At 32.3% G+C, this 25791-nt stretch overlaps 3 protein-coding genes and 1 pseudogene across 3 annotated transcripts; 2 read left to right on the forward strand and 2 right to left on the reverse strand.

Annotated features, from left to right (window-relative positions):
• LOC120580697 (cytochrome P450 71D10-like) overlaps positions 1-24035 on the forward strand; it is a 63038-nt pseudogene extending 39003 nt beyond the window's left edge.
• LOC11433678 (sugar transport protein 7) lies at positions 5244-8634 on the reverse strand. Its single transcript, XM_003617675.3, has 4 exons — positions 8300-8634; positions 7203-7522; positions 6204-6830; positions 5244-6034 (listed from the first exon to the last, which is right to left on the reverse strand). Exons 1-4 carry the CDS (start codon positions 8442-8444, stop codon positions 5612-5614), a joined length of 1515 nt encoding a protein of 504 aa, XP_003617723.1. The 5' UTR covers positions 8445-8634; the 3' UTR covers positions 5244-5611.
• Positions 10654-13829, forward strand: LOC11437372 (pentatricopeptide repeat-containing protein At5g18950). The gene is made up of 2 exons (XM_003617676.4): positions 10654-10825; positions 11794-13829. The coding sequence occupies exon 2, from the start codon at positions 11883-11885 to the stop codon at positions 13617-13619; it is 1737 nt and encodes a 578-aa protein (XP_003617724.3). The 5' UTR covers positions 10654-10825; positions 11794-11882; the 3' UTR covers positions 13620-13829.
• A 21-nt stretch (positions 24036-24056) lies between the features above and the next one.
• On the reverse strand, positions 24057-25401 carry LOC11433245 (receptor-like protein 9DC1). Its single transcript, XM_039834770.1, has 2 exons — positions 24318-25401; positions 24057-24070 (listed from the first exon to the last, which is right to left on the reverse strand). The coding sequence occupies exons 1-2, from the start codon at positions 25399-25401 to the stop codon at positions 24057-24059; spliced, it is 1098 nt and encodes a 365-aa protein (XP_039690704.1).
• Between the last annotated feature and the right edge of the window lie 390 nt (positions 25402-25791).

Consider the following 25791-nt stretch of genomic DNA (forward strand, 5'->3'; position numbering starts at 1 on the left):
GACAATAGTTGATATGATAAAATTTTGAAAATTAATTTACACAACACCCATTGTAAATATTATTATTTTATATGCAAAACATAGTTAATTATTTGCATCGTGTCCATTTTGATTTTAAGTGTTATTATGATCGGAGTCAAGAAAAAAGCACATACTTCTTTTGCTAAGTCCTTTTTCTCATTTGTTTTTAAAAAAAATACATAATTTTATTTTTTAAAGTATATTTTTATTAAAAATAAAAAAAACATCCAGAAATAAGATGAACATGTACATCATCTTTATCTTCTTCCTTTCAATCTTCATATTCTTCTTTCGGATCTTCATCATTTCCTTGAATCAAAAAAATTTCTACACAAATATATGTCCAAATATCATGATTTTTTGTTATGTTCACCACAAATCTTCTTCTAAACACAAAAGTCAAAACTCAACTTCTAAATAATTAAATTAGGATCCAGAAGTCATAGCTCAACTGGCAAAAATGCCGAAATTGTTAGGCCGGATACCATAACCGGGGTTCGAACCCCGATACCTCCACTTGTGTGTGTGAGTTTATAACGGCTTTACCATTTCGTCTATCTACTAAAAAAAAAATTAAATTAGGAACAACTTCCTTTCAAAAAAAAAATAGGAACAACAACTTCAATAAATTGATAGTTGAGGTTCTGCAAACTACTTTTAGTTTAATTCAAAGTTTCAATTGTCTCTTTATTCTTTGCATTTGCGCCGCCATTGATATTACTCACTCACGTTTCTAATTTCAATTATTGTTTCTATTTCATTCACGCTAGCTATTGCATCGTTTATAAAACTTTAATAGTTTGATCACTATTTTAAAAATATCTGCAGAAGAAATATATTTATTTTTTGAAAGAACAAAATTTTTATGTACCGATATTAGAAAGTCGATATGATAGAATTTTGAAAACTCATAACTATTTTAAAATATCAACACTAATAAGTGTTCTTATTAAATATTTTTTATTTTATATGGAAAACATTTGCACCGCACCCGTTGCAGATTTCAAATATCGATATGATAAAATTTTAAAAACTCATAATTACTTTTTAAAATGTGATCATTAGTAATTTGTTTTGTCAAATAGCCACTCACTTTTTAAAAATATCAACATTAATACAATGCTTCTATTCAATATTTTTAAATTTTATACGTAAAACACCGTTTAATATTTGCATTGCACTTGTTGCAAATTTAATGTGCTTATATTTGCATAAGAAATTATTTTATTTTTTTAAGAAGAAATATTTTTCCATTAAAAAGGAAATAATCACAACAATATGAGAAACAATTCATAACGATAAAATATTAAGTTCTCTAAAAAAACCTTATTTTGCCTTTATATAAAAAATAATTATGTTTCGGTTTAACATTTTTTCATTCAATTTTACCTTTCACCGCATTATTATTTTACCAATTTATCATTCTTTGTTTCTTTAAAAATCATTCTTTATTAACAAAAGCGACTGACGCTTAGTTAAAATTAAGATTATATGCATGTGTATATGACAATGGATTTGTCGGCTATTATAAAAAATTTACCACGTGAACCATTGAAATTATGGAGCCATTTGTAAAACTTCTTTTAATAATCTCAAATGAATTTAGTTATGAAAATGGCGTCACATATAGTAGCTGCCTTGGAAAACAAAATGTTTCGTGGGAAAAAGAAAATATACATTGGCATATGCGATACGGTATTGAGAAACGAAAATAATAAGTGATGATCATGAATTATTATTTTTTTACAAAGTGTTGATAATTAACGTTAAGGCGGTCATTTGTGTAACATGATGGTTTAGTCCATCAAATTTGTGATTTAGTGGGAATTAAGAAGGACAGTTAGGGGAAAATGATACTCCATTCATCTCACAATAATTGTCACTTTAAATATCAATGAAGTATTTAATTATTTTTTCCATTATTATTTATTTATTGAATTTCATCCAAGTTAACTATTCTATTAGGCAACAATAAAGCATCAAGGTCTATTTTAAAAATAAATAAATAACAAAAACGAAAAAGGAAGCTTATGCAAAGATATTTTGGTTTTTTTTTACTAAAAACAAATTTTGAAACGAATTAAAGAGCACTTATGACTTAATATCTAGATGAAAAAGAAGACTTTGATTTACCAAGAAAGGAATTTAAAGAGCACTTATGACTTAATTGAATTGATAAGAAAGAGCACTAATGACTAGATGAAAAAGAAGACTTTGCGTTACCAAGAAAGGAATTTGAAAGGGATTGAGCTAACTGCATAAGTAATACTACTCCCTCCTTCCTTTAATAAGTGACACAGTTGACCCAATTACGTATACCAATGCGTAATTTTGAGTTTAAATATCTTGAATAATATATTAAAAAAATTATAAAAATTTGATATTTTGAAAATATTCATCGAGACGAATCTAACGACATCTTATATGATATTATTTATCTTTGTATATTAGTAGAAAAATATGGTCGAAGTAAATTAGGTCAAAATTGCACATTTTCAAACAGGTCATTTATTGCGGGACGGAGGGAGTATTATGGTGGAATATTCTTTAGTTACTACTCCCTCCGTCCCTTAATACTTGACCCAGTTGACTTTATTACGCATGTCAATGCATAACTTTGAGCTTAAATATCTTGAATAATATATTAGGAAAAATTATGAAAATTTGATATTTTAAAAATACTCATCGAGACGAATCTAACGACATCTTATATGATGCTATTTATCTTTGTATATTAGTTGAAAAATACGGTCAAAGTCAGTTAGGTCAAAATTAAAAAATTCCAAATGGATCAAGTATTAAGGGACGGAGGGAGTAGTATTAATTTACCTGCAATTTTTGTTGTTGATTTTTTTTGGCTATATGATTTCTAGCTCTAATTAAAAATTATAATATAAAATTAATATACCTGCAACAGATGATCAGCGGCAGCATAAATGGATGGTGAGTAGAGAGTAATTATATACTCCATCCGTCCCTAAATAAATGACGTATTTGACAATATATATTATTGACTTAACGTACTTTGACCATATTTTTCTACTAATTCACAAAGATAAATAATATCATGTAAGATGTTGTTGGATTCGTCTCGATGAATATTTTTAAAATATTAAATTTTCATAATTTTTTTTTTGTAGAGAATTGAAGATATCAAAGATAAAACATATGCATTGGTACGTGTGTCGAAGTCAACTAAGTCATCTATTGAGGGACGGAGGGAGTAGATTATAGTAGTATATACATAGCTTTGACAGAAAAAAGAAAATAATAAAAAAAGAAAATGACTATAGTGTTCTAAGGGAAAAAATAAAATGATTGGCGGAAATAATAGACAAGAAATAATAAAAAAAACCAAAAAAAAACTTAAACCCACGATTAAATATTAATTTCAAAATCAAGATCTTCAGCATCCTTTTTTTTTAATTAACGTGATCGATCTGGACTCATGTTAAACTCATCATCTTCATGATCTTTCAATTTAGAAAAACAATATCTCAGTTTCACATTCAAAAACATCACTTACATCTAGAATCGTCCATCATAATTAGCTTTCTTTCTTTTGTTCGCTTCAGCAAAAATTATAGGATATTTTGAAGAATGAGTAAATAGTCAATTTTTTTTCCTGAAATTGTAAGTTTCATCAATTACCTCTCTGAAATTAACAAAATTTCAATTACCCCATGAAATTTCACAACGTTAGTCAATTTGCCCCTCCGTCAAATTTTTCTGTTAGCGAACATGACATTTTGCAAATACCCCCTGAAGTTTTGCACTTATGTGCAAAATGCCCCCCAAACTTAAAAATTTATATTATTTATTTCTTAAAAACAAACAATTAATAATTAAATATTAAAACTAACTATTAATTTTGGAGTTTGGAAAAACTACATACATATATACATCAAAATAGAGAAAAATGTGTATTTTTAAAGTGACAATAATGGTTATTTCTAATAGACAAATTATTATTTTTAGAGGTTTATAAACAAATTAATAATCAGATTTAAATTTATATTTTCTCCTTCACCATCTTAGTCTTTCAACTCCTCCAACTCTTTCAACAATTTGCTCAAACCATTTAAACTACACAACCTCCAATATTAATCCACAAATCATCCCATTATTGTCACTTTAAAAAATACATATTTTTCCCCATTTTGGAGCCTATTTTGATGTATATATGCATGTAGTTTTTCCAAATTCCAAAATTAATAGTTAGTTTTAATATTTAACTATTAATTGTTTGTTTTGAAGAAAAAAATAATATAATTTTTTAAGTTTAGGGGGCATTTTGCACATAAGTGCAAAACTTCAGGGGGTATTTGCAAAACGTCATGTTCACTAACAGAAAAATTTGACGGATGGGGTAAATTGACCAACGTTGTGAAATTTCAGGGGGTAATTGAAGTTTTGTTAATTTCAGGGAGATAATTGATGAAATTTACACTTTCAGGTGAGAAATTGATTATTTAATCATTGAGAATATATTCCTCAAGCTTCGACGGTATACAAATTACAATTGGTCACCAATTAAAATCGAGATCTAGGTTATTTATTGAAATAATGTACTATGAAAATGAAGTTATATGCAGGCTGCCGTTTTTTTAGAAATTTGTGAATTGGGATTTTAATCCCGTAGAATAGAAAGATGGAAAACGTATCAAAAGGGCGTTAAATTTTTTTTGGGATTTTAATTTTAGAGTTTAGAAGAAGATGTAAATAAACAATACACATAAATTCATGTAATTTTGAGGTGGATTTTGGTGAATTTATTTTTTTGTTTAAAAAAGGAGATCATGAAGATCAGACGAAGAAGATGAATAATCATGTGATTTTAGAGTTTTATGATTTTCAATATAAAAAAATAGCAAAATTATACTATGTGGTTTGCCACATTATCAGATTTTAATAGAAAATGAAAAAAAGGACCAACTTGTGCAAGATTATAAAGATAAAGGACCAATATGAGAACAAAAATAAAGATAAAAGATCAATCTATTACAATTAAATAAGATAAATAACCATTGAAGTAATTTTGTTTTTTTTTTTAATTATGTAATTTCTTTCTTTTTGGATTTTTTTTTCATACGAAGAAGATGAAGATGATGAATGTATGATGAAGATGTTGAAGAGTGACATGGTGATTTGATAAAAATATGGAAGGGAGATAATATGTATAAATAAAGAAAGATAAAGAAATATGAGAGATGCATGAGTGATAAAGAGGAAAGAGATTTGGAATTATAAGAAAAATCATGTGTAAAGGGTGTACCACAATAACATAGACACCAAGTAAACCTAACCGTTAAGATCTTGAAATAAACTTGTCCACGGTGGAACATATGAAGCAAGTGATCCATATTATAATTTGTCCTAACATCTGACGTGTCATGGCTTGAAATCTGATTGGTCCATTCAAACGACTTCACCGAAGAAGTCATTTACCCGACTTCATCATAGAAGCTCCCACATATATTCTAAAGAAAAATGGTATATTCTTTAACTATAACAATTACAATTTATCTCACTCAATATTCTCATTTTTAACACATACAAACACACATACATACATGTTAATTTCTTTGCATTATTGTGATGTGTTTTCAGGCAATATCAATTTCCAGAACCAATGCTTCCTCCACATAAATGTCATCTCTTCAATGGGAATACCTTTGGTTTCAGGCAAGAACAGAATAACAAATATGGTCATTAGGGTAATCCAGCCAGCAAAAAAGAGAAAGATCCCAAACTTGAATGAGCAGAGAAGAGCAAGAAATACTTGAGCAATTATGAAAGTGAAAAAAAGGTTTACAAATACTGTGATACTTTGCCCTGCTGAACGGATTTCTAATGGAAATATCTCACTTGGAATTGTCCAACCAAGAGGACCCCATGACCATCCGAACGCTACAACAAATAGGCAAACCACAACTACAACCAATATTGAATAGCCTTTGGATAGTTCCTGGTTATCCCCAAACTTGACTCCAAGAATTATTGCAACTATAACCTGCTCATGCAAAAATGAAACAAAATAAGTTGCCCTAAATTTTTGTTCAGTTTCAAGCATTACTGCATTAGACTACTTCATGTATGAACATAATTTTTTGTTACAACTAAATAACGGCGTGGATCTTTAAAACATGATTATAATTTGTTTGAGGCGGACTTTTTCATACCTGACATATGATCATTTGTATTCCCCCACTGATAAGAAGAATTCTCCTTCCTAGCTTATCAACTGTTGCAATGGAAATAAATGTTGAGCAAGCAAGAACGCCACCCGTCAAAGCCGAGGAGTAGAGTGAAGCGTCTCCCCCAAAGCCCATGCTTTGAAACAGTACTGGAGCATAGAAGAGAATGGCATTTATGCCAGTTAAGATTTGTGAAGTTGGCATGACAATTGCCATCACCAACTCTGGCCTATACTTTCTTTTAAGTATGTTACGAAATGGGTGCTTTATTGAGTTCGCCAATTCGCTTGCTTCAACCATATCTTCAAGCTCTGCATCAACATCGCTAGTTCCTCTAATTTTCTCTAGGAGCTTTCTTCCTTTTTCTTGTGATCCTCGCTGTATTAAGCTGTTTGGAGTATCAGGAAGAAATATTCCTCCTATCGTCATCAAAAGAGCCGGTATTGCAGCCAAGCCTAGGGATAATCTCCATCCCCACGGTTTAATCCTTTGTGTTCCAAAATTCACCATATTGGCTATGAAAATCCCAAAAGTTGTTGCCACTTGAAACATCATGTTCAATCCTCCTCGCAGGTGGGTCGGTGCCATCTCTGACAAATAAAGCGGAATTGCCTTCAAAAAAAGCATGAGGGGGAACATCGCAAAATATTTGTCAACTTTCAAGGTATAACTCAAACATACATTATTTCCCATATTTTTTATGAACTAATATTAACATTTACGTTATTATTATTAACAATTAGCACCCTTCAAACTATTTGATACTTGTTTGACTAATCTAAAGATAGGTTTTAAATTGGAAACAAAGTTTCCTTCTTTCATAGAAAAAATTTACTTGTGTTCTAAACCAATAAAGGAAAAAATGTTTTATCTGCTAAGTATTGACCATCAATTCATCACAGGTAGAAAATATGATACTTGACACAATAGCTTAACACTTTTAAGGATTGAGATCATAGCTAAATTAAAGTAATATGTTATTACCTGATTTCCAAATCCAATGCCAATGCCGAGCATAATACGGCCAAAGATCAACATTGAGAGGTTAATAGCTGAAGCATTCACAGCTGATCCAATTAGAAAGCTAATACCACCAATGATGATACTTGCCCGACGTCCATATGTCCTTGTAATGGTAGATGCAAACAGGGATGCGACTAAACCAGCAATGTATAAAGAAGAGGTAAATGCCGCAAGGCCCTGGTTGTCGTACTTGCAGTAATTGTTTTCATGTGCATGCTGTTTTTGAATGTATACTGCAGGGAAGAATTCTTTAAGGAAGTCATCCATGGAAGTCACCCCACCTGTTAACCATATAACATTCATTAGAAGAAGAAAAACATGAACACAAAATATTCTAACAAATAATGAAATGGATGTAAGGTTCATCAACATCTTAACCAACTAACATTAAGACTAAAAGTTATTGAAATAAGGAAACAAATCAAGAAAGATATTCTAAGATAACCAAATTATATCTTTAATATTTTCATTACTAAATCAGTAAGGAAACATAGTTCCCCTTTCCTTAGTATATGACGAAATGAGTTTTGAAGCTTCTTGTACAACTTAATTAAATAATTTGGGGATGCATGTATTTTCCTCCTGATAGAGTACACATTTATGTGATGTTATATTTTCTTAATTATTTGTACACGGCTCGAGAGATTAGTATTTGTAGTTACAAGCAGAACATAGCCGGTTTACACAAAAAAAATTAATACCAGGTAGAAATCTGTTGTTTACCATTGCAGCTAGGATTTTTAGATTTTTAGAAGACGACAAAGCCATAATAGTTTTAAATTTTCATGTTTGAGAATATAATTAAGAATGATAATTTCTTGAATCCGGAAGGAGGCTTATCAACAAATTGAGTTTAATATTTCATTAAAAAAACACATAAAGATCAATATATATGCAATTTCATAAAGATCAATATATATGCAATTTCATATCTCTTGTGGGATATTTAACTTATGAAAGATTAATAAGAAAAATCTAATGAAATGAAATAGCCTGAAAAACACTGAAAACAAAAAACTACAAAAACTTATGATTCAAACAATGAATTAAACAGGAACCTGAAATTCCAACATCATAGCCAAAAAGTGATCCTCCTGTAGCAGCAACAATGCATGCAATGATAACATAGGGAGTGACCCTCCCTTTATAAAGCTCTGCCCTTTCGTTGTCCACATTACTTGTTGTAAAAGTCCCACCAGCCATATTCTTGATTCACCCTTCCTCAAAGAGATTCATTCAAAAGAAGAATGCTTTGTTTTTTCTATCTTCAAGAATGAAAATATCATTCCTATATACTTCTCATGATAATAATTTATATCAAGTCAAAATGTGAAAGATGTAGATTTGATTTTGTAAAATGTTTAACTTGTGAAATTATGATTACACATCTTTGTATTTAACATTCTTTCTTTAAAAAAAAAACTTTATATTTAATATTTATTGTTTGGATTTATCTTCTCTCGTGGCGTAAATATAATTTAATTTATAAGAATTGACTAGGAATATTTTTTGGTCATATCATTTGTCATCGTCAAATTTCCACCTACCATTTTTTACTTGATTCTCCTTCAAAGAAAGAAAAAACAATCTGTGTTTGGTTAGAGTACATGAATGGATGGAAGACTTTTTCTTGTAGAAGACTACACTAAAAGAAGCATCATCGTCCCTTAAGCACTAACTATGTCTATACTTAGCACACCTACTAACTACTTTTGAAAAAGCTATTGCATCAGCATATCTTTGTGAACATATGACATGGCATCAACAACTTTGAGAGGGAGAAAGTGTGGTAACACTTTATGCAGAAATTGCCTACCACATTATACGAGGTTTCTATGGTGCAGTTAGAAAATTGACTTTTTAAAAAAAAAAATATATTTTGTTTAACTAATAGTATAACTGTCGATGTCATGTCAGCTGGTGTCATGCTGGTGGATCATTTTAAAACTAAATTTTACCTTATTACAAATCAGTCATCATACAAAATAATAAGGGGAATTTCAATCTTAGTGCACAAATGAGAATCTATGTTTAATTTTGATTTAATCTGGGACACAATTGCAATAAGTAAAGATAAAATGACACACCTTATGAGCAAATTTGCAATACACCATATAATCTGACATGATATAAATTAAATACACAAATGTTCAATGATTAACCATTTAACTTCACTAGAAAAATCATTCTTACGATTTCACCATATAATTTTTCATGTTATATATGGTCTATATAACAACTTTGAGAGGAAGAAAATGTGGTAACTTTGGACCATGTATAATCCTTATTTTTCATCTCTACGAGATTTTTAACTTTGTTTGTCTTCATAAATAAACCAACATTATTCTCGTGAACTTAGTTCAGTTGGTAGGGATAATGTATAATATATGCAAGATTCGGTCGGATTCAAACCTCTGCCACCACAAAAAAAAAAAAAAACAGACATTGTTTCGTCCCCTACAAAATATTTCTGCGCATAGTTTTAGTCTCTGCTAAAAAAATGTTGTTTAATTATCTTTAAAATTTTAAATTTTTTAATGATTTTTTGCAGACATGTTTATAGCATTATAGATATTTGGTAGGGATGAAAAATATATTTAACCTTGTACACATATATTAGGTTTTGGTGTAGTTAATTTTCTTTAAATTTTATAATTAATATAAAGTTTTTTATTTATAATTTTTTATTTTTTATCCAATAAGAAAATATCTACAAATAAAAAAGATTTTATTACTGTTGTATAAAATATATATATATATATATATATATATATATTTTTTTTTTTTACAAAAACAAAACGATATTATTCATTCAAATTGATAGAGTACATCATTTAACATCGTGGAAAACTAAAAAGATGATTCTGCGAACAAACTCACAACATCCAAGTTAATACTACCTCCGTCCCTAATTGTAAGATCTTTTTGAGAATTTTTTTGTCCCTTTTTATAAGACCCTTTTTCTATTTCTAAATACATTAATTATTTCTTTACATACATACATATTTATTATACATCATTTTCTTCAATCAACAATAAATAGAATATTGAAAACATAAGTCAACCCTCTTTCTTAAAGGATAAAATTGTAAAAACAATAGTAATTACAAATATATTTAATACAAATATCCACTATCTTAATTCCCGTTATTTTTTCAAAAGGGCCTCATAATTAGGGACGGAGGTAGTAGCATATAACGACATAATGTCCACAAAAATATATGATAAAATTAAAGTGAGCGGAATATCCATGTCTCCGGATCTACAATGTTGATGCGAGAAAAAGATGAAGAGGGGGTGATTTCAGGTCAAAAATTGTCCCAAAACCATCCATCCATGATTCGGTTCAGCAATTTGGTTCGTTTTTTTTTTCCACCCATGGATTTGACCAAAGAGCCCTTAACAAATTTCTTTTCTTCTTCTTAATCTTCTTTTTCTTTCTCTACGATCGATTTCTAGATTTTCTCTTCCGCCATTGCCAAACTCCTGAGCACTCCCCTCCATTCGATCCGCTCTCACATCATCTCTATCAGTTCCTCGATTTCTCTCCTCTTTCGTTGAATCCGTTTTTGTCGCTGTTCAAGGTAATTTTCTTCTATTTTTGCGTCATCTTTTCATATGCCACATTCTTTTGAGCATTATCCCTTTTTTTTTTATTCAAAATTTAATTTTGCAATATTGAATCAATTAGTTTGAACTTGTTTAGTTCATCATCAGTTTGAATTCTATATACTGATTTTGGTCTCTCTCTGTTGGTTATTTGATTTCTTTACATACTAATCACATGCGCACATCACAAAGTCTCTGTTTGGATAAACAGCTTAACCTGAAGCTTAATTTACATTATGCACAAGCTATTTATGTAACAAAAAATAATATAAAGCTAAATTGTATCATGTAAGCTATAAGTTGTTTTCATAAGCTATTTTTGAGACTTAATGAAATAATCTGAAAATAGCTCATGAACAATGTCATAAGCTGTTTTCACAAGTTATCCCAAACAATCTCACAAAATTTATGTCAGTAGATTAGCTCAAATAAGTCAATCCAAACAAACACTTAGGGACTGTTTGGATTGGCTTATTTTTCAGATTATGCATATAAATAAGTTTTTTATTATTCATAAGCTTGTCAAGGTAGTTTATGAAAAAACAGCTTATGAAGATACAATTTTCGTTAGTGAGAACTTATCAATTAACATAAAAACTTATTTATTTTCATAAGCTCAAAAGTAAGTCAATCCAAACGGGTGCATAAGCTGTTTGATAAGGCATGGAACAATCCCTTAGGAGAAGAAAATGATGAGAGTTCTTACAATTTTGCATTAATTTTTTTTTAAGAAAAATTCTCAAAATTATTACAGCTTTCTATACAATTCTTGTAAATATAATAATCCTCTAAGAAAAATTACTTTAAAGATTAAAATAATATCACATGGAAATAGAGCAAGGGCAATGGAATTTTTATTTTATTTTATTTTATAGTATGACCAATTCTTATTTTATTTGAAAACTTGATTGATAATTGATTCTAAGTTTGTGTCCTGCTTCAGTGCCAAAATAACCCATTGAAGATTCGGTGCCACTTACGTTGTTCCAATACCACAACAGCCTTTGAAGCTGTTTCATTCACACAAATCCCATGATGACAATGTCACTCAGAAGAAGATCAACCTCGTATTTCCGAAACCTCACGACAGAAACAACAACCAAACAAGATCCTAAAGATCAAAACTTTACTCAAACCCTCAACGAAATCTGCACCATAACCCGAAGTAAGCCACGTTGGGAAAATACCCTTATTTCACAATACCCGTCTTTTAATTTCTCAAACCCGAAATTCTTTCTCAGTTATCTCAAACATCAGAACAACACCTTCCTCTCCCTTCGTTTCCTTCACTGGCTCACTTCACATTGCGGTTTCAAACCGGATCAATCTTCATGTAATGCTCTTTTTGATGCTCTTGTTGATGCTGGTGCTGTTAAAGCTGCAAAATCATTGCTTGAGTATCCTGATTTTGTTCCGAAGAATGATTCTTTGGAGGGTTATGTTAGGTTGCTTGGGGAAAATGGGATGGTTGAGGAAGTGTTTGATGTGTTTGTTAGTTTGAAAAAGGTTGGATTTTTACCGTCTGCGTCGAGTTTTAATGTGTGTTTATTGGCTTGTTTGAAAGTTGGGAGGACTGATTTGGTTTGGAAATTGTATGAGCTTATGATTGAATCTGGGGTTGGGGTTAATATTGATGTTGAAACTGTTGGGTGTTTGATTAAGGCGTTTTGTGCGGAAAATAAAGTTTTTAATGGGTATGAGCTTCTTAGACAGGTTTTGGAGAAGGGTTTGTGTGTTGATAATACTGTTTTTAACGCGCTTATAAATGGTTTTTGTAAGCAGAAACAATATGATAGAGTTTCTGAGATTCTTCATATTATGATTGCTATGAAATGTAATCCGAGTATCTATACTTATCAAGAGATTATTAATGGACTTTTGAAGAGGAGGAAGAATGACGAGGCTTTTAGAGTTTTTAATGATCTTAAGGATAGAGGGTATTTTCCAGACAGGGTTATGTATACAACGGTTATCAAAGGTTTTTGTGATATGGGGTTGCTAGCTGAGGCCAGGAAGTTGTGGTTTGAGATGATTCAAAAAGGACTTGTGCCGAATGAGTACACGTATAATGTAATGATATATGGTTATTGTAAGGTTCGTGATTTTGCAGAGGCAAGGAAGCTCTATGATGATATGTGTGGTAGAGGTTATGCGGAAAATGTGGTTAGCTACAGCACAATGATTTCGGGTCTGTATTTGCATGGAAAGACGGATGAAGCACTGAGCTTGTTTCATGAAATGTCGCGAAAGGGTATTGCTCGTGATTTGATCAGTTACAACTCTCTGATTAAAGGCCTTTGCCAGGAAGGCGAGCTAGCTAAGGCTACAAATCTATTGAACAAACTTCTTATACAGGGTTTAGAGCCATCTGTTTCTTCCTTTACTCCTCTCATAAAATGTCTTTGCAAAGTTGGAGACACTGAGGGAGCAATGAGATTGTTGAAAGATATGCATGATAGGCATTTGGAACCAATTGCTAGTACACATGATTATATGATAATTGGGTTAAGTAAAAAAGGAGATTTTGCACAAGGTATGGAATGGTTGCTAAAGATGCTGAGTTGGAAGCTGAAACCCAATATGCAGACATTTGAGCACCTGATTGACTGTCTAAAACGAGAAAATAGGTTAGATGATATTTTGATTGTTTTAGATTTAATGTTTAGAGAAGGGTATAGACTCGAAAAAAGCAGAATTTGTTCTTTGGTCACAAAATTTAGCAAAAAGAATTTCCCTTTTCCTCATTTGTGTTTAGAGGAGCTCTTATAAAGAAATTGATATAACTGATCATGTTGTTTTATCTTCCATGTACTATTAAATGATGATTTTTTATTTTTTTTGGAAAACATGAAGCTATAGACATCTTGATGTTTCCCTTTGTAAACCTTCAAGTTGTGATATGTACACATGTCTTTCGAAATAAATTACCTCTCAATTTCGTCATGATTATTGAGAATATTTTCTGTGAGGATTTCTGAATTCGCGGTCCTTTTTTTTAACTGAAAGAGTTATTTGCCTTGTAGTAAACTTTGTAGGCATATTAATTTCAATGAAACTTCCACTCTTACGAAGAACGTTGGAAATTGGTAGCTGCCTTCTCAAATACAGAAATTGTACCTTTATTTTTGCAATGTGAATTGTGCCTTAAATGATATGGGTGTGATAGAATTGAACTAAGTATCCATACATGAATATACTTGTTAGGTATCTGGTGGTATTGATAGGGTAACTGCTGATGCAGTAAGTTATTTTAATATATAGTCAGTTATTTTAATATATAGTTATTTAGGAACAGTTAGCATTTTGTATAGTATGCAGTATTTGTGTTGATTAGGAGCGGTTACAGGCAGTTTATGCCCTTTGTTTGTATAAATAAGGCCATTTGGCCACAACAGTGGAGAGGATTTCAGAATTATTTAATTAGGAACCTTGTTGGTTTTGGGCAGAGAGAGAGATGTCTCTTCTCTGAGGAGCTTTTGCTCTGGGATTATAGAGGGATAATCTTCGGTAATATTTTCTATTCAATCTATAATACTATTTATTCTGTTTCTCTTTAATTCGGGTTCCTATCAATTGGTCCGACCTACCGGATACGAGAAGGAAACCAGTGTTATCGGAGATGGATGGAATATGGACTTTGAAGTATAAATTATCACAATTTACTGGGGCGGATCCTGCTGGATGGATCAAAAGGGCTGAAATGTTCTTTGCAGATAATGAAATTCACTCATGTGATAAGTTGCAGTGGGCTTTCATGACTCATGAGTATGGAGGATGAAGAAGCGTTGTTGTGGTTTTATTCTTGGTGCCAAGAGAACCCAGATGCTGGCTGGAAGTCATTTTCTATGGCTATGATTAGAGAATTTGGAGCACATATGGAGCACCCAACAAATAAACAAATGGTGCAAAATCATGATCAAGAATCAGAACCAAAACTCTGGAAGATGACAGAAAAACACGATGAACCAGTATTAGAGAAGATCATCAACGATGGAGAAGGAAGGTACGTCAATGAAATTTCACCTTCGTCGGAAAAGGTTGTTGATGCAGAAATGGAGAACTTTGAAACAAAGAAGAGTCGCAAGGATAATAGAATTGGGGGAATTCAAAATAATTCAATTAGGAACCTTGTTGGTTTTGGGCAGAGAGAGAAATGTCTCTTGTAATCCCAGAGCAAAAGCTCCTCTCTCTCTGCCCAAAACCAATAAGGTTCCTAATTAAATAATTCTGAAATCCTCTCCACTGTTCTGGCCAAATGGCCTTATTTATACAAACAAAGGGCATAAACTGCCTGTAACCGCTCCTAATCAACACAAATACTGCATATTATACAAAATGCTAACTGCTCCTAAATAACTATATATTAAAATAACTGACTGCGTCAGCAGTTACCCTATCAATACCACCAGATACCTAACAATACTCAACTTTCAGTTGAGTGTGACGTGATACGAGCGATGCTTGACTGTAGAACTTCATAGAATTGATGTGCAGTGAGAAAGAACCAATGGCTTTTACTTCAGAACAAACTATGCATTTACTTGTTTCAAACCCGTCAAGGCTTTTTGAGTTTAATTAACTTAGATAGGGGTAAAAATCCTTTATATATTACATAGGTTGTTGCCAAACTTTGTTTAAAAGTTTATTTGCATTCTAAGTAATTGTATTGGAACCACAAATATTAAATATGCATTTGGTTGTGATTTTATGTTTTATCTGTGTATTGGAAACACAGATATTAAACAAGTTTGTTGGAACCACAGAATACATATTTAGTAAATGAAAAAGTTATCACCATTGTATTTGGATCTTTGCACCTTGCAGATTTCGATCAGAAGCTAGTTTGCTTCTTCCAATCCTCTATTTGAACTTTGATGTTCCTGACTGATGGCCAACATTATTTAATTATTGTGAAGATGTTTACCCTCTTAAGTTCGTTCTCTGAACAATAATGAATGAAACCAAGTAAAAGTTGGTTTTATTTTGATGGTATATCTGTTTGGTGGTACAATAATTGGTAAACTAAATACGGTAACCATTATTTGTCAGGTGACTATTTTTTATTTAGATTAGAATCTTTTCTTTCACATTTTTTTATTAAGATTTTTTTACTTGGCTTTCTCTAGTTTGGCATTAATTGCTCTCATCTTCAATGTTGCTGTTGGAGGATGGAAAGCAAATTCACCATGCCTTATGTTTCTTGCTTTTTTTAAATTTGGTTTGATGTGCATGTGTTATCCTACATTACAATTTAGCCTGCAGCATACAATTTACTCTTTACCGGCTTGTAAACTTGGCCAAACCAAGATCAACAGTTGCAGCTAATACTCCTCTTCTTACTGGTGTGAGGTAAACTTTATTGTCATTGGACCTTTGTTTGTATCATATATTAACTAAATATGATAGCTCTCATGCCTGAAGACGCGTAGTTTGTGCTTGGTTTTCTTTTCCCCTCAGCTTTGTGTACAAATATTCTCTTATAATATATAGGGTTAATACCTCTTTTGGTCCTTGCAATATTAGCGAATTCCGGTTTAGGTCCTTGTAAAAAAAAAAGTTTAGATTCTGTCCCTGTCATTTCAGATTCTTCCACTTTTAGTCCCTCATTTAAACATGTCAGCAAAATCTGTCTGCATGGCATGCTGACTAGGACATTTTTATTTTTTTTCTCATTTAATTATTATCACATGGAATTTTTATTATTAACATTTATTTTTAAAAAAGAAAAAACAATAAAAACAACAAATTAAAAGACAAAAATCACGTTTCTTCTGTCTTCTCCTTCCTCTCTCACGTTTCTTCTCTCTTCCATTTCCTAATCATTATTCAAACAAAAATCACTAATCTCTCCCCACAAAACCTCTAATCCCCTTTGTTCTTATCATCATTGTTCCTCTCCTTGCTCAAATTCATGTGTTCTTCTTTTGACAATTTAAGATTAAAACCAAAAGCCCCAAACTTTTGATTATAAACCTCAAATTTCTTCCCTTCCAAATTCGAAATATTGCTTTTTATTTTGTTTCAGATTTGATGGTGTTTTGATTTGAGAAATCCTAACCCCTTCTACTCTCTAATCCGAAATTGGGTTCAATATAGGGTTGTTGTTTTCTATTAAAGTGTTTTGTGAATTTGTGTTAAAGCTTTCTGGGTTTAGGCTTGTTGTTTTCTAGGTTTAAAGACAACAATTTAGAGAGGGAGAGTGCATATCTAAGTTTTGTTGTGAATGAGTTTAGATTTGGGTTTATGCTTGTTCTTCAACTCATGATAAAATTTTATATCTGGGTTACCGGCTTCTTGTTTTTTTCTTGTGTCATTGCTGTTCCTGTTCTTGTGTCGTTGTTCCATGAAAATCAGGTTGTGGGTTCATATGGTAGAAACACCATTGAAGAAGGCAATTGGAGCACACTTAATTTTTTAGGTTTTATGAAATTTTGGAAAGATGGGTTTATGATGATTTTCTGGATTTGAATGAACAAGAATGAAGAAATGATGAACATATGTTTTGTTTGTTTCTAAATTCCTTAAAAAAATTCTTTCAAAAAAAAAATTCCTTCTTAAAATTCTATTTATTTATTTTATTTAATTGTATTTACTAGAAAAAGACATTTAGAATTAATTAATTCAAGAAAAAATAAATATATCCTAATCAGCATGCCACGTAGGCATAATTTGCTGACATGTTTAAATGAGGGACTAAAGATGGAAGAATCTGAAATGACAGGGATAGAATCTAAACTTTTTTTTTTTACAAGGACCAAAATCAGAATTCGCTGATATTGCAGGGACCAAAAGAGGTATTAACCCTAATATATATACTCTTTGTAAGTGATATGAAATTGCTTAAACTACCTTCTATTTCTGCTTTTGTATTTGTTACATACAACGGTTTAAATTCTATGACAATGTTTTACTTTCCTTATAAAATGTCACGGGTTCAAGTTCTGGAAACAACTTATTGTGTAAAAAACAGGGTAAGGCTGCATACAATACACCAATTGGTGGGACCCCTTCCCAGACTCTGCGGATGCGTATGCGTATGCAGGAGCTTTAGTTCAGTGGGCTGCCCTTTATAAAACTGTTCTTGTTTTAGAGTCTACTTTGATGGAAAGAAAAAGAAGTGAGAGATTGGAGCAGGGAAGTTTAAGGCATTAGTTTAAAACAGTTTATATTATGATGATAGTCCATATATCTTTCTTTGATCACAGTAACTATGTCTTATAATGTAATTCAATTCTTACATTCTGTTTTGTTGAGACAGACAGCCTCAAGGTTATCACATTCCACTTTTAATTCTGCAGATTAATCACAAATTTAGATCTTTGTCAAAGAACATGTGGGATGTACATATCAGTGTTGTTAAATAGCGGCTGAATTTGAACCAATTGTTGTTGTTCCACGATACACGGTACAAAATATTGTGAAATAGCGAATGTAGCGGGGCTATAGCACTGTTGCACAGTGGAATTGGACCAAACTGCTATTTTCTGCGATCAGCATTTGACAACACTGGTATTGTAAGAACCACTACTTCACATCCGGCCTTAAATTGAACATTTACATTGTCTATTATCTATTTTACTGCACTGGTGGACTCTTTATGTACATAATCACTAGCCTAGCCTCATGAATGCCTGTAACTGTTACAGACTATTTATGGTTTACATGTATTCCATGAGGACCTTTTTTACCTTGCTATATGAAAATGTGTGGTTGTAAGAATTGTTTTAAAACCACCACTTGTTGCATGTAAACTGTGTATACAAGTTTCAGAATTCTTTTAAATCAAGACTGCAGTAATAAATTTTCCAGAAGATGGTGGTCAATTTTTTTTGGAAAATGCAATGATGATCAAATAATTATTGTTTACATAATATTTCTGTGGCAGGGAGTCTCCTGTGATCTGTTAGATGGACTGTAGTATGTAGCTGTCACGAGCTTTGAACCCATCTGTGATATGTACCAATCATAATACTAACTTGGAACTACAAATCAGACATAAATGGCACTTTTTATTCTTTTACTAAGTGCAAAGGAGGCATGTGTCATGCTATTTGACCATGGTTGTCAAAATCGCGACTTCAGTCCCAAAATCCAGGTTTTTGCAACTTTGCGTAGCTTCAACGACTCAAATCCATAGCAGAATCCCATAAACAGGCAAAATCCTATCAAAATCGCACAAAGTCGTGAAATCCGTTCATAATTTTGATGGATTTTGAACATTTTTTGATAAGTGTCAATATTTGACCCGATTTGAATCCATTACCCGGTTCGATTTGAATCCATTACCCGGTTCGTAAATTGACCCGATTTGAATCCATTACCCAGTTCTATAAATACCCAAAAGGCTAAATTTTTTCATTCTTTCACTTCCCCCACACTTCCTCGTTAGTTACACGGTTCATCTAGTCTTTGAGTCTAGGCTTTGAGTCCATGACCTGGTTATATTATTATGACCACTAAAGAATATTTGCATCTAGGCTTTGAGTCATTTATGTATATGTATTTTGTGGACTTTGAACTTTAAGTCATTTATGACTATATGCAATTTATAATATATATTTATCATTATTTTTGTTTTGGTAGAATCCTCGATTTTGATTGCAATTTTACAATTCCCTATTTTGCTATCCTATATCGATTCTACAAAAGTCCTCGAGTAAAATCCTTCGATTTTGATTGCGATTTTACGAGTCCCGATTTTGCTACTCCCTTTCGACTCGAAGTAAAGTCTCGATTTTGACAACCTTGTATTTGACAGGAAGCTTTTACAACGATTCAGCCAATGAATTATACATGTCAGGCAGACAATAATAAGAGAGCACAACTATCAGCTGCAAATCAGCAAATTTCAAGGCAGGGGCCAATTGTATCTTCGGCTCTATCTTTCCAAAACCTTCATGTCGTCTACTATTTTGGAAGCAGCACCTGCTTGTTTACATTGTATTTATATTATTAGTAAGACAAGAAAAGGATGCCTAAAAGGAAAAACCTGTGGCCTATGTCAGTGCACAATTTAAGAGCAAAGAGTCGTGACAAAATGACAATATGTATTTCAAACGCTCTCTGTGGACTATGTTAGTATGTTCTTCCAACCTCATATCTCCGATATGCAAGGAGCTGAATCAGTGATCATGGACAGCTTCACAATGGTTTGGCTGTGGAGGAGAATATATGCGGTGGAGCCGTTGACTTTCGATTAGAATCGCGAGAAGAACGAAGGCACGATGAGTTTTGTTTATGACAACGAATGGGGTGCGCAATCATGTGTCCTTCTCTTCTATTTTCTGTGTAACTGTGTTTTGGGAATCTCTTCATCTAGTTTCTCTGAGTTTATACATCCTAGAAATATTGATTATTAGACTAGGGTTTTTTACTCATAATACGCCTTTATATGTTTAGAGTGTCAAAAATTACTCCAAATCTTTTACCTTTTGCATGCTTACCATTCCATAAAGCTTTTGATTTGTTGTAGTTCTGAGGAAACAAATTATAAAAGCTGCACTACAAGGTGCTTCAATAAATGCTCGAATATTTCGTTCGTTGCTCATCATGATGGAAACGATGAATGGTTTTATGATGTGCATTTAATTTTTATTTGTTGCTCGAATATGCCTTTTGTGATGGAATGTTTTTGTTACCATTTACTAAAAACAATCTTTGTATGTTTGCTTCTGAATGCTCCATTACTAGGGGAAATCATGGCTATTGACATATGATAAATTTTGTCATGTAAGATGGGTTCAAGCTGTCTTTTAGTGATGGAGATCTATTTTGATCCTCTGCTGGCATGGGTTAACTGTTAAAGAGTGAGGAAATTTAGGAAAATCAAATTTTCATATCATAAATCACAGTCATAGAAGCATAACCATTGCATTATAGAATCAAATACCTAATCATCCTTGTGCCGCATCAAATCAAATACATTAAAAACATAAAAAAGAACAACCTTAAAAACACAATCTGGTAAAACATAGCATGCACTGAGTCTCTAACAGCCTAAACTCACCAATATTAAACCAACCAAACTATCTAGGTTCTCATAATAACACAACAATTGATACTCACATGAATGACAAGCATGATAGTAAAGAGCAGAAAAAGAGGAACTGTAATAGCTTCCAAGTTGTGACCAACTTGGATGAACCAATAATGGTATAAAGCAGTCATGAAGAAGAAATAGCCAAAGACAGATCCAACAACACAAAGTAGCATGCCAAGACGTAAGGTGTGGTGGTTGATATGGTTTATCATGTCTTTGAGGAAGAGGGAGAAGATGGTGGTGGAAAGGAAAAAAGTCAGGGGTAACATTGTGAATGTCACAATGTTTTCATTCATTGTGCTGTGATCTGATGAAGATGATAAAACATTGCTTGCAAACTTCATAAAGACCGTTGCCACTGAAAGCTGGGTGTTGATACACACCATCCTCTCTAATTCATCTATTTGCTCTTCTGGAAAATCCATTGTTGAGAAGAAATTGATTTTGAGTCCAAGTAATGAAGTTTGAAGCACACATGGTGTATATATCAACACACCATTAAATACAAAACAAAGGGAAAACTTTCTAATTCTTCCTCTTTAACTAAAATAGTAGTCTATGAAAAAACTCTTCCTTGTGATTTTCCATCTATAGTTTGCAATTAATGATATAATTATAACTATGCTTATATTGATCAATCGTACAGAAGAAAATAGAAATCCACCAGCTTGCCAGCTAACTCAGTTCCATATTAGTGCAAAAAAAACTAAGAAAAAACAAATTGTTTTTATAAGGTGGACACTCCTTAATATTAGGTGGAAATCCGTGCGTGCAAGGATTTGATTATAATGTGTTAAGACCCTTAAAAAAAAAAGTGTTAAGAACATTTTAGTTAATAAAATAATATATTGATCGATGGATTTAAATGGTAAAATTACAAACAAATTCAAACATAAATTGACAACATATAACATTTATAATCCACTATGTGGTTAATGCAGTTCACTTGAAGATTAATAAATTTAAAAATGTATTGCAACTCGTTATATGCCTATTTAAACACTCGAATACTTAGAAATTGCAAAGATGAATTATTAATTTAATATAATTAGAGAGACTGTAGGAATAACTTTTCACTTTACTCATAGAGACAAATACATATAAGTCCACCATAATTAATAAGTGTATAACATTTGTAATTTAAGGGATTGAAGCTAAATTAGTCCATCCAATTGGTACGGGAGCCCATCCAAATTGGTACCAGAGGGAATTGAACATAAAACCTCGAGGAGGAGCACACTCAGGGGCAGAGGGAGTGGGGTGGCCAAGGGAGGCCATGGTCCCCTCAATTTTCTTATACTATTAGAATATTGCTATTTATGTTGTTATTTCACTAGAAATGTCAACGTGGTCCCTCCATCATTAGCATTTTTTTTTTGAAGTCTTATATTATATGCATAAGTGAATCTAATTTTTCTATCTTCTCCCAATATATGTAACTTAAATTTCTCATATATGTAGTACATCTGAACAATTTTTTTGTTTAACTAGTGTATACTTTTTAAAATTTGTTCCCCCATTGTTTAATTTCTGGCTCCGCCTCTGAGGACACTCCTATATCCCAAGCGAATACCACCAGACCAACCCAAGTGATTGAAGTTGCCAACCTTTGTAACCCATGGTATGAAAATGAAATGAAAAAAAAAATTAATGGAGAAAAAGTGTTTTAACATTTATAAATTAAGAGATAAAAATGAGTTAAAAAAAAATTAAGTTGTGAAGTTTAAAAATAATTTACACAGATGATAAGGAGGTTATGAAAACACAAGACTTAAACTTTTGTGATAGGCCAAACCTTCTTTTGTCTACAATATTTACTTACAATGATACAAATATTGCATTCTGTCCAGATTATTGGAGGCAACTACAAAAAATATACATATGTTACAGAGCTATTAAGTTCAAAATGTGTCCAGTCATTTCAGTCCATAAGAGAAGAAGAGGTTTCAAAACTAGTTAAATCCATATGTACATGTGAAGGATCAATTGTTAATCTCACTCGGAACATATTCTCAATGACACATGAGATAACATCAAGAACAGTTTTCGGCAAAAGGACCAAACACCAACAAGTGTTTATAACTGCAATGGAGGAAATAGTAAGTTTGTTGGGAGATTTTGTATTGCTGATCTGTATCCTTCTGTTAGAATATTGCTTCAGAGTGTGAGTAACGCAAAGACTGGACGTGAAAAACTTTGTAGAGAAACTGATACGATATTGCAAGACATCATCAATGATCATAAAAACAGTCACGAAGAAGAAGATCTACTTGACGTCCTTCTCAAGTTTCAACAAGATAATAATAATCACTTGCAAAATCAGTTGACTGATGACAATATAAAGCAGTCATCCAGGTTAGACTATAACCAAACCAAACATATCTAGAAAAGTCTCTTTTTGTGATCGGTTTCTGTTAGTAACAGATTTAAAAGATTTTTTTTGCATTAGTTCATTATCTGATTTAAGAAGTTCTTATACTATATATGACATCAATCTATAACGGTTTTATGATCAGTATGAAAAGTCCTTTCTAACCGAATAAAATAGACTCAGAATGTGATTTTGGTATTTGAAATATAGGAGGTTTTTCTTTTAGTTTCTGTAAAAATAAAATCTATATTGATCATGACATTTGCATTAACCATGTCAACACTAGATAAACAAATGACGATTAAGACTAAAACAAGTCATTTTAGAAATGTCATGGTTGAATAAGCAAAAATAGAAATATTTAGGCCAAGAATATATATAATCTTGACTCATGTGTAATTTATGGGTTGTACTTGTATGAAATTGTACATAAGAAATTGCCACTGGTTTACATATATGGTAATAGATAGTCATAATTCATATGTAGGACTTGTTTTCTGCTGGTACTGAAACTTCGTCAGTGGTTGTCTTATGGGCGATGTCTGAGATGGCGAAGAACCCGAATGTGATGGAAGAAGCACAAGCTGAGGTAAGAAGAGTGTTTGATATGAAAGGGTATGTGGATGAGACTGAGTTGCACTAATTGATATACTTGAAGTCTATCATCAAAGAAACACTGAAAGGTTTGTTAATAATCCTCATGATTTGGATAGATCCACATAGACCAAACTTGGAAATATTTCTCCAAATGATTTGGGCAATTCAGTTAAACTGAGAGAAGATAACTCCAATACTCTTAAGCTAGGGAAACTGTAATTGAACAGCTCAGAATCAGATTCAAAGTTAACTGATAATTGACTATTCTGAGAAAGGGAAAGACTTTCCAGATTTTGGAACTTCGAAAAGAGTTTAAAATTGACAAAACCACTCAAGTTATTTGAAGATAGACACAAGTTAGTAAGGTTTACAAGGTTGAAAAGTGATTCTGGAATATTTCCTTGTAACATGTTGTTGCACAAAAACATATACTCTAAGGAATGTGAGGAGATTGCAGTACTTATGTGCCCTGTAAACTGATTATTTGATAGATCTAAATCTACCAAATATGGCAAAGACAAAGACCAAGAAGGAATTGTCCCTTTCAGTGTGTTGTTATTGAGCCATAATGCTGTCAGGTTTGAAAGGACTGTTATTTTATTAGGTAGGTAACCTTCTAACTTATTAGACGAACAATCCAAATAAGAAAGCGATGTTAAGTGAAAGAGTGAAGATGGGATTTGTCCTTCTAAGCAGTTATTCTTAAAATTGAGAGTTTTCAATTTGGTTAGGCCACCAAACACATCCGGAATTCGACCGATGAGTTTATTCCCTGAAAAATCCATGAGAGTGAGTTGTTTAAGGCTTGTAAGCCATGATGGAGGTAGCTCGCCTCCTACATTGTTTCCTGAGAGACTCAAGAAGGTAAGTTGTGTGAGGTTAGAGAAAAACTGTAGGATTGACCCTTGGAATTGACATTGTGAAATATCCAATACAGTAAGGGAAATGCTGCAACTCAACTTTGGAAGTTGACCTCGAAGGTCGAAGTTAGCTGACATATATAGCTCTTGAAGTTTTGGCAAACAAAGAGTGTTTTCATTTGACATCATGTTTCCACTTAAACCAATTCCTTTAAGACTAATAGCAACCAAAGAAGATAGATTAAGAAATGAAAAAAATGAGCTTGGCGCAATGAAAGACATGTTTGTATGGTCAAAAACAAGCTCTGTCAAAGATGTTGCATTTTGCAGCAGCCTCTTCAAAGTGACTTCTTGTATCCACTTTAAATCGTCATTCATGGAGAGATCAAGTGACACCAATTTAGAAAGGTGTGAGATATAGGAAGAAACTTCACCTTGAATCTTGGTATCAGACAAGTCGAGGTGTGTAAGATTGACAAAAGCACCAAATTGGGATGAAAGTTGAGTTGGGAATAATCTATTATGAGCAAGGTTGAGTGTTTGGAGATGAGAAAGATGAAAAAGTGTACTGTTGGGATGAATCATACCTTGAAGGCCATTGCAGCTGAGGTCTAAGCCAATTACGTGACCAGAAACTGTGTCACAGGTAACAAACACCAAGCCATGAGCAACAATCTGTACCATTTTGCCATGTTGATACCTCTGCATAAGCTAGTTTACCACAATTAGTATCAGTAGTATCTATGTTGAAAGAGGCTTTGAATTGAAGCAAGGAAGAACTGTCATCGAGGCGGCATAAAAAATGAGAAGAAGAAGATCTAACATGAGTGCACAAGAAAAACTGCAAACACAGAATTAGCAACCAACCCATGTATGATCAGACTAGTTGTGGAGGAGCTTTAGTGTTTGCTATTTGCTAGAAAGTGCACATGGAATTGCAAATGACGAATATATATTTATATAGCAAGATTTTATCATTACCAAAATGTCAAGGGAGTATTCAATTTCAGGAAAATTAAGGTTTTGGTGCAAATGAAGTATCATATGCAACTGCGGAGACTAATCTCTCGAGTC

The sequence above is a fragment of the Medicago truncatula genome, chromosome 5, assembly GCF_003473485.1.
Source record: "Medicago truncatula cultivar Jemalong A17 chromosome 5, MtrunA17r5.0-ANR, whole genome shotgun sequence".
Taxonomy (NCBI): Eukaryota; Viridiplantae; Streptophyta; class Magnoliopsida; order Fabales; family Fabaceae; genus Medicago; species Medicago truncatula.